General features: G+C 34.1%; 1 protein-coding gene and 1 long non-coding RNA gene across 2 annotated transcripts; one reads left to right on the top strand and one right to left on the bottom strand.

Annotated features, from left to right (window-relative positions):
- Nucleotides 1-2,662: 2,662 nt before the first annotated feature.
- On the bottom strand, nt 2,663-5,487 carry LOC114182244 (protein WHAT'S THIS FACTOR 9, mitochondrial). Its single transcript, XM_028069064.1, has 2 exons — nt 3,453-5,487; nt 2,663-2,956 (listed from the first exon to the last, which is right to left on the bottom strand). Exon 1 carries the CDS (start codon nt 5,421-5,423, stop codon nt 3,516-3,518), a length of 1,908 nt encoding a protein of 635 aa, XP_027924865.1. The 5' UTR covers nt 5,424-5,487; the 3' UTR covers nt 2,663-2,956; nt 3,453-3,515.
- On the top strand, nt 5,385-18,052 carry LOC114182245. The gene is made up of 5 exons (XR_003604050.1): nt 5,385-5,489; nt 5,950-6,011; nt 16,973-17,101; nt 17,181-17,453; nt 17,731-18,052. It is a non-coding gene; the product is annotated as an uncharacterized LOC114182245 (long non-coding RNA).
- Nucleotides 18,053-18,641: the final 589 nt, after the last annotated feature.

Here is an 18,641-nt window from a genome sequence, read left to right as displayed (position 1 = left end):
GTTATATTTTATTGGTGCACATGTTGTCATGTCATACATCGTAGCAGAATAGTTTAGAGAGGATAAGCAATAAAATATATGAAGGTTCATGCACACAATAGTCATTCAATGTTCCACCATTTATATAAGATATGAAACTAGAACCTTTCAATTCAATTAAGAGTCACCTATATCAAAGAGGGATAACAGTTGGAATCAGAATCAGTAAATACCTGCAAAAAAAAAAAAATCTAAATAAAGAGAAATATTATCTAAGAAATTTGAATTTCTGCAAAGTTTTTTTTTTTCATATGTATGCAAAAAAAAAAATCTAAATAAAGAGTAAACTTATCTAAGAAATTTGGATTTTCTGCAAACTAATTTTGATATGTTAAAATATATTAAAAATATTTTTAAGGTCCCAATATATTATTGATATTCAACATAATACAATAGTGAAAAAAATTAATTACAAATTTGGACTCAAGGCTTAATGACAATATTATGGAAATGAATATGGATACAAATATATCTAATATAATTTTTAAATTAAAAGCTAATACTAACACTAAACATTATTTTGATGTTAAAAATTGAAAACACTAAACATGAATTGTTAATAGATTGTCTAATACTTGTATTTATAATTATGAATCTAAGAAAAGGTTTATTCAGTCCTCTAAGAAAGCAAAAAAGAAAAAGGGCTCAAAGCTATTTCATATACATAACATCCACGTATATGATGATTATGATGATTGATACTTTATTAAAATGTATATATATATATATATACAGAAATGGGTATGCATGCATCTTATCAAAACCCACACCAATGTCATCCTCATTACGAAAAATCAACTTTTGAATTTTATAGTGGAAATTGAAATTTAAAGAGAAATACATTTGAACTTGGAAAATCATTCACTCAACTTTAACTGTGTTTTCGATTTGGACCAGTGACATAGCACATTGAAATGAGGACAAATTCAATATAGTCCATTGTCCATTTCCATTGGCCAATTTCATCTTGTACCTCCGTAATTTCAACCTTAATCCCATAATTTTTTTATATTTTAATTTTATAATTTAGAATATTAATTTTACATTCCAAAATACATAATTTTGAATACATCTTTTATAATTATTCCAAATATACGATCTAAACCCTAAAATACAATGGACAATCTAAAATATAAAAATTATTTGTATTTTGAGTTATACAATCTAAAGTATATTTGTATTTCAGATTATTAATTCAAATATATTTTTTATTTTATATTCTGTATAATAAACAATATAAAAAAATTTTGTTTTAGATTATATATATTTCAGAACACAAAAATTTTTAGAATGCAAGTTGAAATTATGAAGGTAGAGAGGTGTAGGAAGAAATGAGCTTCAAATTGTATGTGTATTTTTATTTTCTGCTGTGGTTTGGATTAAAGCCCAAAGTACAGAGCAGTTGTTGGGCTTTGTCTTGCTCCATAAGGCCTTAGAGTTTTGTCAGTTGCATGTGTACGTAAAATGTTTTGCTAGTAATAACATTACCGAGGTGGAGCACGGAACAACATCGTCATGGTCCTGTTGTACCTGGTTCTCCAAATTTCAAAAGAAGCTTCTTCACTCGTGGGAGTAAAGTTCTGCATCTTACTCTAAATTCCACAAGGAAAAAGTTTCTTCAGGGCTTTGAAATCCCAAACTGTGAATGATTAGAGTTTACTATATGGAATACTGCATTAACCTTACTATCCGCAGGTAAGTCCAATTTATATGCCAATCTACTTTACTTTATCTTTTATTCACCTTTACTTCTCAGTTCTTTCCATTTTTATCTTGTAGAAAATGAAACCTAGGGTTAAAAGTTAGGCTATTATTTTAATATAGTAGTCATTGTTCGTTCTGTAAGAAGGAAACAGTTTTTCTTGTCGACAATCGACTATTCTCAGTAAAACTGAGCAGCAAGAAAGATAACTCTTGTAATCAATTGTAAGTTTCTCTTAGAACTCATTTGAGTAGCCAGTTTTTTGAACTAGAAAACAAGATATAACTCTTCTCTATGAGAATATATAGTGCACGCCAACTATCATAGATATCTCAGGTATTCCCAGTCAATTAGTTCATACTTGTTTAACCTAAATTATCATTATCAAATATCATGCTTAATTATAAATGTTATAAATAAGAATACAAAGACAATGTTCAAGAATATAGTGATCTTTGAGCATCACTGCATAACTTGCCGAGCATTACTCATTACTTATCCATCCCCGATTTTCTTATCAACACCAAGATTTTTTATAATTTTATGGATGGTAAGGATATTGTGCTGTTTGCAACCACCTGATTACATTCTATGAAAACACTCACAACAGTACTAGCCGTTATCATTAGTAGTTTAACACTCCATTGGAAAGACCCTATAACTATTGTTGTTCTTCTACATGTCCTCACTCTAATTCAATTAACATGTTCAGTCATCTCATTATTTTAAAAGTAAGAAATTATAACAAAAATCCTATCATTTTGTTGCAATATGTTTTGCAAGATGTTTTCTATTCATAACATACCTCTCTCCAAACAGTGAAACACCTAATCAACTTAAAGATCAGCATATCCCCTCTCTTCCCATTTCTCTTTATCCATGTATCCATGTATATGGAACATATATAAAAATTGTTATCACAGTGAATGAGGATGCAGATTCTATTGCATAGAGTCTCCAAGAATCTTTCAAGTACATTCTTTTCTTGATTGTAGTTAACCAGAGTAAAAAAAAATGGTAGGGTGTGTACAAGGGCAGAATAGAATTCTCCATAAAGGATACTTGCACCTCCAGAACAACTGGCGACTAAAATGAAGAGATTATCCCTTTGTAACTCACTGAACATCCTTAAACTGTTGAATGTCTAACTGCTTATATACTGAAAAAATATTTACTGTCCCTTTTCTGTAATCTCTCTGATAAACATCTTTCTCCCTATAAGAAATAAAACATAAGAACAAAACTATAATTTAGCTTAGAAGGGAGTATGCAGAACAAATAAAAAGGAAAATAAAACAACAAAAATAAAATGCCACAGAAACAAGCTACCAAATGTCTATGCCCATCTGTTTGGAATCCCCTTTAAAAAAATAATGTGCTTTACACCAAAATACAAGCAATTGCCTAACCAAAATCAATACATAAGCCACGAGACCTCCTTAAAAATAAAAGTTACTTCAAAGAAATGCAACCTAGATAACACATTTGCAATATAACATTAGTCTCTTTGCTGTTACAAAAAAACCACTAAAGCTAGTCACATATTTAGCCCAAGAACCTATGGCACGGCCAGTACAGTGACCATCACTAAACTATAGGTCCTAACATTGTATTGCATGAAGAAACAGCAGCAAGAACAAAACATTCAAAAAAATGCAACCTTAAGTTTCAAACTAATAACAGGGAAGGGCCAAGAGCAGGAACCACATACCAAAATATGTAAGTTGCCACAGACAAAATTGAATCCTTAGAAAACAGGGGGTTTTCTTGCTGGTTAATGACCTTCTGCTGCTTTTAGAGGATCTTGATCTCTCTTGTGGGTTCTCAACTTCTTTACATGCCCACCTCGCACTGGTCTTCTTTCAGAAACTTCTAACGAATTCTTCTCCCCGGTTTTCTGTGTATGCTTCCCAGTTGATCTTTCCCTTCGAGAATCTCTCATAGGCGACCTTTCACTCCCAGAATCTCTCAAAGGTATTCGTTCCCTTCGAGAATTGCTCAGAGGCGACCCTTCCCTCCCAGAATCTCTCAAAGGTGACCTTTCCCTTCGAGAATCGCTCCGAGGCGACCTTTCCCTTCCAGAATCTCTCAAAGGTGACCTTTCACTTCGAGAATCGCCCCGAGGCGACCTTTCCCTTCCAGAATTTCTGAAAGCTGATCGTTCCATTTGAGTGTCTCTGAAAGGTGATCTTTCCCTTCCACAATCTCTGAAAGGCGATCTTTCCCTCCCAGAATCTCTCAAACGTGATCTTTCCCTCCCAGAATCTCTCAAAGGAGATCGTTCCCTCCCAGAATCTCTAAGATTCAATCTTTCCCTCCTAGAATCCCTCAAAGGCTTGTCAACATCTAACTTTACTTTCCCGTAGTCCCTCTCCCTTCTACCAGGAGCAATTTTCTGACTACCTCTCCAAGACCTCCTTTCATCATCATCATCATCAACATCGGTTTCACTGGCATCCTCAATTTCACATGCCTCTTCTTCATGCTCCCCCACACTTTCCTCATCACCCTCACCCCCTCCTTCACCCACTTCAACGGCTTTAGCCTCTGCCTCATGCACACCACCCTTTCCTTGAACCACCTTACCCACTTTCCCTTCTTCACTGACACTATTCATCAGATGAACATACTGATTCCTCAAATTCATAACCGGATGATCCTCAATCAGCGCACCCCTCTTGTACCCCTCTCTCAAAACAACAGTATAGGTCCCAACCTTACTAGACACATAGAAAATCCCCGGATGCTGAGACAACGCCCTCTTAAACCTCGACCTCAACCCCAACCACTCTCCAAACTCCAACAAACTATCCTTCTCAATTTTCTTCCCAACAAAAACATGAAGAATTTCATGCAACACACCCACAACCCACCTATCAGACTCATCACTGGTAGGTGACAAATGAGACACATTCTCATAAGGAGACACATAAGGCAACCTCTGCCACTCCCTCAACCACTTCTCATACTTCTTATCCATCTCAAAACCAGTAGAAAACTGCACGGGAAACACCAATTGGCCATCAAATTCATCTTTCTTGTTTCGGTTCTGGAGAATCGGAACCGCCAGGTCGTGGCTCCAGCAGACGAGTTCCAGGAACCCGTCTGCAACTCGAAAGCAGTCCGGAAACTCCGGTACAACCGTCTCGGTGTAGTCATCCGGTAGGCCAAGGTCCCAACGCAAGTGCTCAATGAGTGGCAGTGGGATTTTGTGAATTCTCGCAATCATCAAGAGTTTCAAGAGCCTGTCAGCTGATTGGTGTTTGAACTGGTGTGATTGGTAGACGAGCTGCTCCTCGGCGTCGAGGCGGAGGGTTTCCGGTGTGAGGCGAATGTGGGGTTGGAGGAGGGTGGGAGTGGGGAGGAACTCTTCGAAGACGGAGGGGTACTTGCGGATGAATTCGATGGGGCGGAAGGGAAATTGGAGGGTGCTTTTGATGAGTGATAGAGGGAGGGATTTGGAGGGTTCGCGTTTGATGAGGGTTTTGAGGGAGAGTAAGGGTTTGAGGTTTTTCTCGCGCTCCACCGCGTGATCCAGGCCGCGATCGCGGACGGGCTTGAATGTGCCATCAAAGATGGTTCGGAGGTGCTGGCGGTGGTGGTTGGGAGGAGGAGGACGGTTCCGGGTTGGGGTGCGGCGGGACAGGAGGAGGAGGAACCGCGTTGCTTTTGGTTGAGGCATTGGTGGCAACGGAAGTTTGTTCGCTCAGAGAGGGAGAAAGAAGAAGGGTTTTGGTTTTGGAAAAAGGTAGGGGTTAGGGTTTTACATTTTTTGTTTTTTCGTTTTTTTTTTCAATTGAAATGCTATCCACTTACATGTCTATCATATTTTTCTAGACTTTTAATTTCACATTTTTATTACTCTAATTGTTACTAAATTTTATTATTTAATTTTTTTATACATTTTTAATTTTATATATCTTAAATATGTTGAAATTTTAATGATATAATTATATATATGATACTCATTTTACGTATTTTACCTCGTAATAACATTTTCATTGGCTATCTTTAACCTCTTATATTGCATTTGTTTTTGTATTTTATAATTTAAAAAAGAATCTCACATCTAATCTCATTTGTTTTTTCTAACTTCAATTTTAAATGTGACGCCTCAACATTTTAAAACACCCTCTCCTTTTCTTGTAGACATTTCTTTCAAACCTCTCTTTCATTCTCATTTTTTTCTTTCTCTTCTTTTGATTCAGGAACTCCCTCTAGGAAGCAATTGAGAACCAATCACCCCAATATCATCAAGAACCGTAGAAAGGTAAGGAAAATTTATGCCTTCCATCCATAAGCTATTTCTCAATTTCATGAAGTTGCCCCTTTCCCTCTTGCATGTGCTATTAGAGCCATTTTAAGGTTCTTTTTTGGTTTTGGGTCACTATTTGGGTTTTATTTTCTTTTTAATTTATAGAGTTGAGTAGAGATTAAGAGGTAAGAGAAGCTAATTTGGACGTTCGAAAATTATGGTTTGAGATTGCTTACATTTTTTGTTTGAAAGCATTCGATTAGATGTTATACATTGTGTTTATGGTATTGTTAACACTTTGACAAACGTACCAAATCTTGGAAGTATTAACCGATAAGACTAAACTATCGTTTCTAAAGATACTCGTGCAATATTAGATAATCTTGTAATTAATAACTAATTTAGACTAAAGAATATACATTTCCATAATTTGAGTTTTGTGTAAAAAAAGTAAATTTGTGCATAAACAAAGAAAAGATTAACTTTGATAGTTAAAACACTTAGATGGTGGAAAAGATGAGAAACGATATGAAATGTTATTGTTGGGATTAGATTTCACCAACTTTACTCTCATGCATATATAAACTCACACCCTTTTCATTAATATATTAATGTCGACAATGTTTTCTTAATAGGATGAGCCTATCTTTCCTTATTAAAATTCAATCCCCTGAACCTTTAACAAACAAACTCACTTTATGAATTAGGTTTTAAGATAACCAAAGGGTCATGTCCAGCTTATGTAAAAACAGGGATTAGTGGAACAAAACTTCCTGTCATTAAATTAAACACAAAAAATGAGAATTAGTGGTATAATTAGATTAGTGTAATCCCAAAATATATTTATTTACAAAAGCAAGATAAAATTAAAGATTAAGAAGGTTAAAAGTTATAGAAGATTTGATTTTGTTAATAAAATATGAATAAGATAATGATAAAAAATAACATTATAAACTCTCCCAAACTCGGAACCTTGCTTGTCCTCTAGCAAAAAGGTAACTTGGCATAGTAAGACATCAACTCAGCTATTGTCTCACAACTAAAACAAATCCACACAATCAATTTAGATGTCATTCATGCATGCTCTTCTTTGGATTCACTTTAACAAGAAAAATGCTTGTCGCTAAGTTTCGGCTATGGTGCTCATAAAAATTAGTTTATGAATGCCTGTTAAAACATATAAGAGATGAACAATTTTGACAGAAAGTGTTAACAGGATCAACTAATGGAACCACTCCTCACTAGGATAAGTGTTTCACTCAAGCTTACTAGTGTATAAGGAAGCATGTTTCTCTCTTTATCATTGCCATTTATGCACAAATCAACTTCTCCATTTATTTCACTAAAGCTAAAAACATTCACAAGCATCTTAACATCACAAGGGCATTTTAAAGGTTGTAATGTGGTTGGGCTAAGAAAGATACTTGGTTTTTCTGGATAACAAAGGCACTTTGAGCAAAGAGAGCAAATAGATCAATCATGATATAACACTCTACTTTCTTCTACAAGAAACCAATTAAACTAGGTATTCTCTAACTTCCCCATATTCCATTATTCACAAGTCAATTTTTTTTCATAGACCACCAGCCTTTCAATTTTGTTCTTAATGCTCCATTGTATATTTAATAATCTCCCCTAAACTTGGATCCAATTCATGACCTCACTAACACGAAAAAGTCTTTTAATGTTCGATATTTTCGACCTTTGACGTCTGTCCAAACACCGACGTTGTAATGGAAAAGGGTGATGTCAAAATAACGTCGAAAAACAGAGCAAACGTCACTTAACGTCGGGGCAATAAGGTTCGACATTATCCAACGCAAGGGGCGAAAAGCAGCAGACGTCAATTTTTGTGCTAAATGGAGCCAAAAAATAAAGAAGTTTGATTTTTGTTGGGCTCTGAGAGACGTTAAATAACGTCGGCCATGGTAAGCTCAGATGTTAAATAACGTTTGTCAGAACACCACCAAACATCAAACTACTCTGTTTTTTTAAAAAAAAATTGGCTATTTTTACAACATTCCCACAACTGAAAATTAGCAAATTCCCAGAACAGTTTCATAATAATTTCAGCACAATTATGGAGTTACAGTTATATCTAATAACACTTAAGTTTCAACATATATTCTAAACTAATATAAATAACACCAAACTAATATGAATATCATTCTTTAAAGTTTGATATGATTTATAACATGTGAAATATATATATATATATATATATATATATATATATATATATATATATTATCTCTATCCATTCATCTTTAATTGCAGCTCGAATGATTGTCCTTATTCAAGACATGACATAATATCCACATTCCTATGAATCTTCTTGCTTGTTACACTAAATATTACAAATAAAATAAACACATATCAAAGTCATAAGTTGACATATAGAAACTAATAACTTTAAACTGAATGAGTTCTAACCTTTGGATATAATACTTTAAGTTGTTGGCCTCTAGGCTTACCCACAATTCTAATGAAATTTTGGAAACATAAAACATGTTAGTTTTTATAATTAAGTAGATACATAGGTTAGGATTGAAAAAAGTAATACTTACTCTTGTAACATGTTTTTCAAAGCAGGTGGAATCTTCCTATGGCATAAATAAAACCATACAACCATGCATTGTCTTGGAATGATGACACATAGTTGCCAGTGATACATACCATCAATCACAAGTACTTAGCAGAAATAATTAATAATACTTCATAAAATATTACTAGCAAAAACACATACGCATCAATGTATGGCGCAAAGTAGATCTCTCTATTTGACCCAACCATCCATCTTTGCAAATAAAGTTTGATGTGGTCATGTGAGTTTCCCGAAGGTTGAATGGTTTGAGGTTCAATGAATCCATAGACAGAAGATCGACCTTGGTCCACAATGAATCCATAATAAATCTACATACATAAAATAAAATTTAATGCAACAATAATATTAAAAAATCAAATACAATTAATCCAATTTTACAAATAACAATAAATATAATTTTATTTCATAATTTTACAAATATTATTATAAAAATTCAATTAAAAAAAGAAATAGGCCAAAAAAACTATAAAAAAATAGTCTAAGATAAAAATTATAATTGCAAATAAAAAATACAAAGAATTATATACATACAATGAAAAAGAGATAACAAACAAAATAATCTCAAAACGATGCAAATGGGGATGAAAACACATAATATTCGGTTGAAAACGCCTAAAATCAATTCACAATCAAATCCTAACCAGTTTGGTGGTGAAGAATGTTCGAAACTCACCTAGAGGAGGTCAGAATAATGGTCGTCGACGGGGGGGATCGCGAAACACTGCAAATGGAGATGAAAACGGAAAATATTCAGTTCAAAACGCCTAAAATCAATCCAAAATCAAATCTCAACAAGTTTGGTGGTGAAAAATGTTCGAAAATTACCTGAAGGAGCTTGGAATGGTGGTCGCCGACGGAGAAGCTTCGCGAAAAATTGGTGGCGCGACAAAAGAATTAGGGTTTTTGTGTTTCGCGCAAAGAAAACCCAAAAATTGACGTTGAGGCTGCATGGTCAAACGTTACTTAATGTCGATACAGATGGGGTCAGACGTTAAATTAAGTCGGGGCAAAGTGGGTCAGGCGTTAAATTAATTCGGGGCAGAGTGGGTCAGATGTTAAATTAAGTCGGGGGTAGAGAGCTCATACGTTAATTTTTACATAACGTCAGGGTACTGTGGGTTAGACGTTAAATTACGTCTGTGTTGGAATGGGCAGACATTAAAAAAGTCAAATAATTTATAAAAATGCCACTGGTCATTTTTAACGTGGGACTTTTTTCTGTGCAGACGTTATATGAGTGACGTTATAAGACTTTTTTGTGTTAGTGCCTAGAAAGATTTGCTAGAATTAGTTTTGGCATGAATATGAAAAGCCAGAAACCTAGCAGCCAAGGGAGGGATGGAAAACCATCATAAGACAACCATTGAATGACCATTAAGCTAATTTAAATGCCAAAATTCGTTTTAGGAACATTAACTTTCATTAACACCTAATTAAGTTACTAGTTGAGGAAAAAAGGGAGGGTTTTTGGAGCTGCCAAAAGAAAGGGTTGCAAGGGGAGAGTATTATGTTTTTTTTAGAGCATAACAAGGATTGGAAGCAAGCTTGGAAAGAGACAAGGGCTGGATTGTGTTGTGGTGCACAAGAGCTTGAAAATGATTCCAAAACTAAGCAAAGGAATCCAGGTTAGGGGAGCTATAACTCGTTATTCTTGCGTTTTAAATTTAATTGCTTTATGAATGGCATGTATATGTATGAATAATGGTTGTCACATTTGAAATTCTGGGTTTTTGGAAATTTTCCAAAAATCACCTGGCGGGAATTCAAAGCTGTCGGGCGACTCATACCAATTATGAGCATTTCCTGGGTTCCTACAAGGAACTGCCTGGCGGCTCCTAGCTCATCGCCAGGCGACACGTTACTTATCACTCAGTTATAGGTTTCTCTTATGAAGGGCCTAGCGGTAGTGATTGACCCGCCAGGCGACGCAAGCATCGTTGCTCGATTTTAATGAAATTTGGGTTCTTGGTTGAATCGATTGAGGAAAACAACCTCTTTAAACGTTAATCGATCAGTGGATGTTCGTGTAAGTGGAATTACATGGGATTGGAGATGAAAGTCGATAAAACTGCTATGAACTTTAGTTAGAGTTGAAATCCTTGGGGTTGAATGTTACGAGAATAATTGGGGTTTGAACTAATTCGGAAAATTAATAATGGATGCGCTGAGGATTCGAATCATTATAATTAGAAGCTGGATTGCATGAAAATTGATGGAAATCCGCATGCCAGGGGAAACTAGGAAAAGTTGAGGTTCGTAGGCACAAGGGCAGAGCTGCTGAATTCCTAGAACTGCAGGAACTGCCTGGCGGCACCCAATTGGCCGCTAGTCGCCATACCAGAGATGTGTGGTGTTATGATTCACAAAAAATGTTATTTTTCGTATTTTTGCAGAACAGAAACCGCCAGACGCTGGCTCTGTACTGCCAGGCTCAATGTTCTTAATTGTTGGGTGCTAGGCACCACCAATTTTTCTAGTTTGCACAGGTTTCGTAAAACTGCATTTTTCGGTTCGTTAACCGTCGATTTAGGTGAAATTTTGACAGGTGGTCCATAACATGTAGTTCTTCACTTTGAACGGTGGAGATTTTATTTGGAGGTCATTAGCGATAGATATATGTTATGCACGATTGCTTATTTTGGAGTCTTTAAAATACATGAATAAACTCTTAATAATTCAAGTAACTTCTAATGAAGCATGATTGGGTTATGTGGTAAGTCTCTATCAATTTGAATGTCCCTTTGGTTTAGTCACATGTGGAGAATTGGTTATTGGTGAATGCATGTGTGTCAATATTAATTTGCATTGATGCATAGGATTATGTGTTTAAATTGTTAGAGTGTTGCTGCTTATATTTGTTTGAGCATGCGTTATTCATAAGTTAGAATTGAATGCTAGCATGGTTTTAAAAGGGGAATATCTATATGAAATGTGAATGGATTGATTTTACTTTGTTCTGGGTGCTTAAAAATCAATATTGTGCACGTACTAGTGTAGCGCCTAGCGGTGGTGTTTGACCGCCGGGCGATATCTACAAAACCAATGGAGAATTGAAGCGTGTGGCGCTTGGCGATAAGGGTTGTCCTGCCAGGGGATACTTGTAAAAAGAGTAGCATCAGAGGTTCTTCGCGCCTGGCGGCACGTGTCCCCCGCCAGGCGGTCTGGAAACCTTTTGCGCTTTGCAACTCGTGGGGAGCGTCAGGCGATTTTTGATGAAGCAAACATTGTGTTTTGCTTGCTTTGGATGTGCGTGGTCTACGAGGCTTTGGGCGATATCTCAAGGGTCAAATGTTGGAGTATTCTTGGAGTTGTGGCTTAGGATGGAGGGTAATACGAACATTCTTTTAGTTGTGGCTCAGAATAGCGAGTGTTCTCGCATGTGTTCTACGAATGGTGGCTTGTAGGTTGGCAGCAACGATATCTTGAGATTTTCAATCAAAGATGTAAAATGTGGATTACATGTTGGCGGCCATGTGAGATGAGACCAAAGGATGAAGTTCCTTGATGTGTGTGTTTTGTTATATAAATTGTTGTATATGTTTCTATCCATTTTTAAGCTCACCTTATCTGCGTGTGTTTGGCGATGATCGTGTACACGATACACGAGAGTAGATGATGTTGTAGGTAGTTCTGGTGGAGCGTAAAGCCGAAGCGTGGGCTAGTTGGGAAACTTTATGGCAACATTTTATCATTTTATTAGTTTTAAGGATTTTATTGTAATCATTTGAATTATAGAACTTGGCTTTATAATGAGACTAATTTTGATAATGTATTGTGGTTAAAAAAAATTGGATTTGAGTTGGTTTTATCAATGTAATAAAGTTTTAAATTTCTCGCGTTTTCCGGAAATTATATTTCAATAACTAAAGTTTTTTTATTATTTCTTTGATTTATTATTTAAATTTTTAATATCCGGACGGGATGTTACCGGTATAACTTTAATAGTTCTAAGAAACCCCATTTGTATAAATAATTAATAGAATCTCAAACAACTTTTCTGACCAATGATTATTATGTTTGTTCTAGATTCTTTAAAGTTTATACCGTAATTTCTAAATTCCTTTTGCTTGATTAAACTGAATGGCAATAATTGTATGAAAATGTTAGTATGAATTCCATGTTAGCAAGAATTCCATGTTAGTATGTATCATATTCTAAAGTTTAATTGATATATAATATTAATTAATATATGTATTGGATTCTCTAAGTGTTTCCCTATCACTTTACCATTTAATTGGAGAAAGTTTTTCGTGCGAAGTTTCACTAAATTTCCTAGCCTTGGGGAAAATAGAAGTAGAGAGAACATTCAGGAGTTGAGAACCTCCAATAGAGGTGGGTTATTGAGTTAGCATTTTATCTTATTCATGTTCAATTTAAATTTAAATTAAATGTTGTGATATGAAGATTGATTTCATTATTTTATGTTTTAGTTATATGTTATTACCTAATATTTGATTAAATAATAAAATGTTACATGTTATTTCATTTGTGACATTTTTAGGCACTTATGTAAAATTTTAAAAGAAATTGACTTTTATGTTGTGGTAATTTTGTATTAATGGAAATCCCTTAAGGTAGAAAATGGGTGTATAAAAGATTGGATGCTAATAAACATTTGACATATGAATTTAGAGAAGGAGTGTATGAGTTCCTACAATATGTTATTGGTTAAGAAAAGTTTGTAGAACAAGTGAAATGTTAAGGTGTCCTTATGTTAAATGTACATGTAAAGTTTTCCAAGTATGTGGATTAGTTGGGTTAGATCTTTATGAAGAGGGATTCATGTCTAATTATTATTGACAAACAATTCATGGTGAAGAATTGCCATAATTCGTCCAAGTGGATGTTTAAAGTGCAAATTATCGAACTTGTTAGCAAAGAGATAAATTAGATCATTTCTATTAAATGATCATGGATCATGTTGGACCCTTAAATGCCCATTGTATGCAAGTAGAAAGTGTAATTGAATCAGAGTACATGAATGAAGAACCTGATCCTCAAACTCAAAAGTTCTTTGACATGCTTATCGTTGCACAAGCACCCTTGTGGAAAGGATGTGAGAATCACTCATAATTGTCAGCTTCTTTGTAAGCTCTAAGCTTGAAATCTGATTATAATATGTTTGAAGGATGTTTCAACAGAATGGTCCAACTTTTGTGGAGACTATGCCAAAAGATCATTAAATGATTAATAATTTTTTTGAAGCTAAGAAGTTAGTGGCAAAATTGGGTTGTGGTTGTACAAAAATTTATTGTTGCCCAAAAGGATGCTTGTTGTATTATAAAGAAATTTCTCATAAAAGCATGACTAATTGCTCTATTTGTGGAATGGATCGATATAAGATAATAACCAGGGGAGGAATTGAAAAGAAGATTGTTGTAAAAAAGTGTGGTACTTTCCTATTATCCCAAGACTAAAAATGCTATACTCTTCAATGGCCATTGCACCTCAAATGAGATGGCATAATGAGAATCAAAGGAACCTATCTATTTTGTGTCATCCATCTGATGCATAAGCTTGGAAATATTTTGATAGAATGCACCCAGAGTTTAGTCAAGACCCAATAAATGTCATATTAGGTTTATGTGCATATGGGTTTAATCCTTTTGGTCAATATGAAAAAAGTTATTCTTGTTGGCCAATTATCCTAACTCCATACAATCTTCTACTTTCCATGTGCATGAAAAGAGAATTTATGTTTTTGACAATTTTAATTATAGGTCATTCAAATCCAAAGCATAAGATTGATGTGTTTTTACAATCACTTATAGATGAGTTATAGATCCTCTGGATTGAAAGGATGTTGACTTATGATGTGTCATTGAGGCAAAATATCACAATGAAAGCTACTTTGACCTAGACAATGAATGACTTCCCATCTTATGGCATGTTATCAAGTTGGATGACTTCTGGTAGATTCGTTTGCCCCATATGTATGAAAAAGAACAAAGGTATTCTCTCTTAGTCATAACCACAAGATCTTCTATTTTGATTATCACTGTCAATTCCTTTCACTTGATCACCCATTTAGGAAGGATGAAAAGGCATTCAAGAACAAGTTTGTTGAGACTGCCCCCCTCTTCCACTTTTGTATTTGGAATATGGTTGTACAATTACCACCATTCATTAAATTACAAGAAGAGAATATTCCTGAGTATGGTATTAAACATAATTGGAAGAAACAAAGTATATTTTGGAGGTTGCCATATTAGGAAACCCAATTTTTACGTCATAATATTGATGTTATGCACTAGTAGAGAATGTCATGAATGTGTTTGACATTGTGATGGATATCAAAGAAAAAACTAAGGATGCAAACAATGCTCGATTGGATGTAGCAGAAATATGCAATTAAAAAGATCTAAAATTGAAAGACATTGGTCGTAGCAAACTTATCAAACCAAAAGCAGCATATGGATTCACCAAATCTCAAAGAGTATCTATTTGTGAATGGGTTAAAGAACTTACTCTTCTATATAGATATATTTCCACTTTAGGTAGATGCGTTGACCTTAGTAAAGGAAAGTTACATGGGATGAAAAGTCACGACTGTCATGTTTTCAGGCAATGTTTACTTCCAATTGTCTTTGACTCATTAGCAAAACCAATTTGGAAAGTTGTTGTTGAATTAAGTCTTTTCTTTATAGAATTAACTTCCATAACATTAAATGTTGAACACTTAAGGATTTTGGAAGAAAATATACTTCTGTTGTTGTGTAAAATGGAACAAATATTATCACCAGGCTTCTTTGATCCATGGAACATCTTCCAATTCATCTTCCTTATGAGGCAAAAGTTGGTGGTCCAATCCAATATGGTTGGATGTATCCATTTGAGAGGTATAAAATTACTAATCACTTTTACAACATTTGTTGTTTATTCCTTCATTTTTTAAGCAATGCAATTTACATTCTTTATTAGGTTTTTACATTCCCTAAAAAAGAAAGAAAAAAATAAAGCTAGGGTGGAGGGCTCTATTTATGAAGCTCACTTGGTGGAGGAAACCTCTACATTTGCCTTATTTTATTATCGCGATCATGTTGAAACAAGAAGGACTAGAATCACTCGTAACCTTGTAGTAAGTGAGGGTTCTTCATGTAATCCTTCCATTTCAATTTTCAATTATCTAGGAAGAGCAATTGGAAAATCCATGACATATTATCTTAACCAAAGAGACATGATGTTTCCTAAGTGTATGTTCTTCAAAATTGTGAAGAGGTTCAACCATACATTGAGTAAGATGATGTTTACTCCTTTCACACGCATGTTAATTATGTTAATTTGTGGGGTTTGAGTAATTGATATCTTCTTTGCAGTATTTATGTTGAATATTTACAAGAGATTAGTCCAACAACTTCTGAACTTGAAGTTGGTCGGGACATTTCATCCTATTTTGCTACATGGTTCAAACAATATGTAGGTGTTTACATATTTGCTAGTTATACAAATTTCCTATGTAGATTGACATAGTATAATGTAAATCTTTTATTTAGGTTCTCAATCCAGAAAATAATATTCAAGATCCATTATTGGTTAATTTGGCATGGGGTCCTAAGAAAAAAGTTGAATCATAGCATATTTATGTTATCAATGGATACAAATTTCACATTGTTCTTTGGGGTGAAGTCATGAATTCCTCTATGGTCAATTAGGGTCATATTTCCATGGAATATTGTCTAACATTATTCAACTGGAGTATAGTGGCTTGACAATCATGAATTTACTTCTCTTTCAGTGTGAATGGTTTGGTAGTACTCCTAATAGAGAAACTAAAGTAGATGATAAGTATGGAATCGTTCAAGTAAAGCAATCACAAAAATATAACAAAGCATATGATCCATTCATATTTGAACAACAAGTAGAGAAAGTTTATTACACCAAATATCCAAAGGGTCACCAAGGTCGGTATAGAGTAATTAAGACAAAAACTCGTAGTAGAATTGTTGATAATATAGTAAATCAAGTTGAGCATGAGACTCCATACTAAGATGATAAGCTTTTACAACTTCAAGTACTACTACATGTTGATTTAGACTTCATTCAAGATTCTCTTGTTGATGTCAGTGGTGGGGGAGAAGAAATTGATCTACGCATCCTATTTGTGAAGGTCCCCCACTTCCTACAATGCAGGAGCATCATGTTGATAATTTTATAGGAGAATCATCTCCTGTCACCTTTTCTACAAAGCCCACTATGAATCAACCTTCACCTATACAAGGGTTAGTTGCACCTAAGTATGAGTCTGACAATGTTGTTAATCAAAGGTCATGGCTTCATGCTTAACAAAAAAGAGTAAGTAAAATTTAATTTATTTTTTATTCTTCGACATGTCATTATTTGCATCTACCATTTTGACATTATGTTTGAACAGAGATTTACACCAACAAATGGTCCTTCTACTATAATCTTACAAATCATCGAGCAACAATTTGATGAACACAACCCCAATTGGAAGAAAATTCGAATTGAACTTCGAGACAAATGATTTGGAGAGTTTAAGGTAATTCCAATTATGTTTACGTTTAAAATGCAATTTTATTATTCTACTATGTTTGTTTCCTAACTTAATTTTCATGTAGAAAAAGTATAAGTGGGATCCAAAACAAGAGCGAGTCATAAGATCAATTTTTGATACAAAAGGCTCAAGTATTCTGAAAAATGCGATGAACAAAGTTAGGAGTAGTCAAGATATAGGAACCTGAATTCCAACAATTGTTCAAGCAGCCTACATTGGAGTTCTACAAAATTCTAAAACAAAAAGTGTTGTTGCCAAGGCAAATCGGGCTGTTGAGAAGGGAGTCTCTACATATTATAGTGGTTCCATATCTACAACAACTCAGTTTGAGAAAATGGTAATCTTAGTATCTATTTATATTTTATATTTAATTTAAATACAATATATTAGACATACGTATTCAATTTTTGTTGTGCTTAAATATATGTAGATTAAGAAGCTAGAATGACCACCAACTACATGGGAGGTTGTAGAAAGAACAAAAAAAAAATTAACAACTGGAAAATGGGTCATGATAAGATCTGTGACCTTGCGTATGTTTAAACTTTAAGTTCTAATTTAATGTTTGTTACAAGTTTTCTTCAAAATAATCACATTTTTTACTTCATTTTTAGGACAAATATAAGCAATATCGAGATGAAGCCCAACAACATCAAATGCTTGAAGGATCATCTTTATAAAAATGTCATATCGTCTCCATTGATGACAATGAAATATACTTTATTGTATTTGGAGGTGGAAATAAAAAGGCAATGTGTATGGACTTGGTGCATTAAGTAAAACGTTTACTACTTCTATAGGTGCTTACTTTACCAACCAAACTCTAGTAGTTCATCAAATAAAAGAAATGTGTGAAACTACTCAAAAATTAAACGCTAAACTTATGGCAAAGGATGCCAAGTAAAGAACACTTGAAGAAAAGATAGAGCTCTTGATGAAAAATCATGAGAAATAAAGTGAATGCATGCTCCAACAAGAAGGGCATATGTGACAATAAAATGAGCAAATAAAAGTTATTTTGCAGCACATCCAATTAAAGAATCCTATGCCAACTTCTCCTCCTTATGTAGTAGCTTAGCCTTGTGATGGTAGACCATAGGACCATTACTTATAATTTTAATTGTATGATAACTCCATATTTGCTTAGAACTATTTCCATTTTGCTTTAATGTTAGATCATGTAACATATATACTTTTAATTTTTTATGTTAGTCTTTAATACATTATATATTTGAGTTGATTGTTATTTAGCATAATTAAATGTCAAAATATTATAAGCAGGTAAAAATATGTATATAAATGTAGCACAAGAGATATTGTTGATGAATTTTTTTTTGCCATTGATTTAACCATCGATTTAGCCACTAAAACATATTTGTAACTAACTGTTTCTAGTTTTTGTCACTGATTTAGTGATCAAAAAGTAATTTAATTAAAAACAATGATTCATTATTAGCGACAAAAAATAAATGGTCGCTATTTTATCACATCTGTGACTGAATTACCAACCAAAGTATTTTAAATA

This window comes from Vigna unguiculata, chromosome 4 (genome assembly GCF_004118075.2).
Source record: "Vigna unguiculata cultivar IT97K-499-35 chromosome 4, ASM411807v1, whole genome shotgun sequence".
NCBI lineage: Eukaryota > Viridiplantae > Streptophyta > Magnoliopsida > Fabales > Fabaceae > Vigna > Vigna unguiculata.
The sequence above is the reverse complement of the archived record's forward strand: the minus strand, read 5'-3'. Positions and strand labels throughout refer to the sequence as shown.

What these genes read in the sequence shown, in the direction of transcription:
- LOC114182244 (XM_028069064.1), bottom strand. Translation starts at nt 5,423, where the DNA reads ATGCCTCAACCAAAAGCAACGCGGTTCCTCCTCCTCCTGTCCCGCCGC.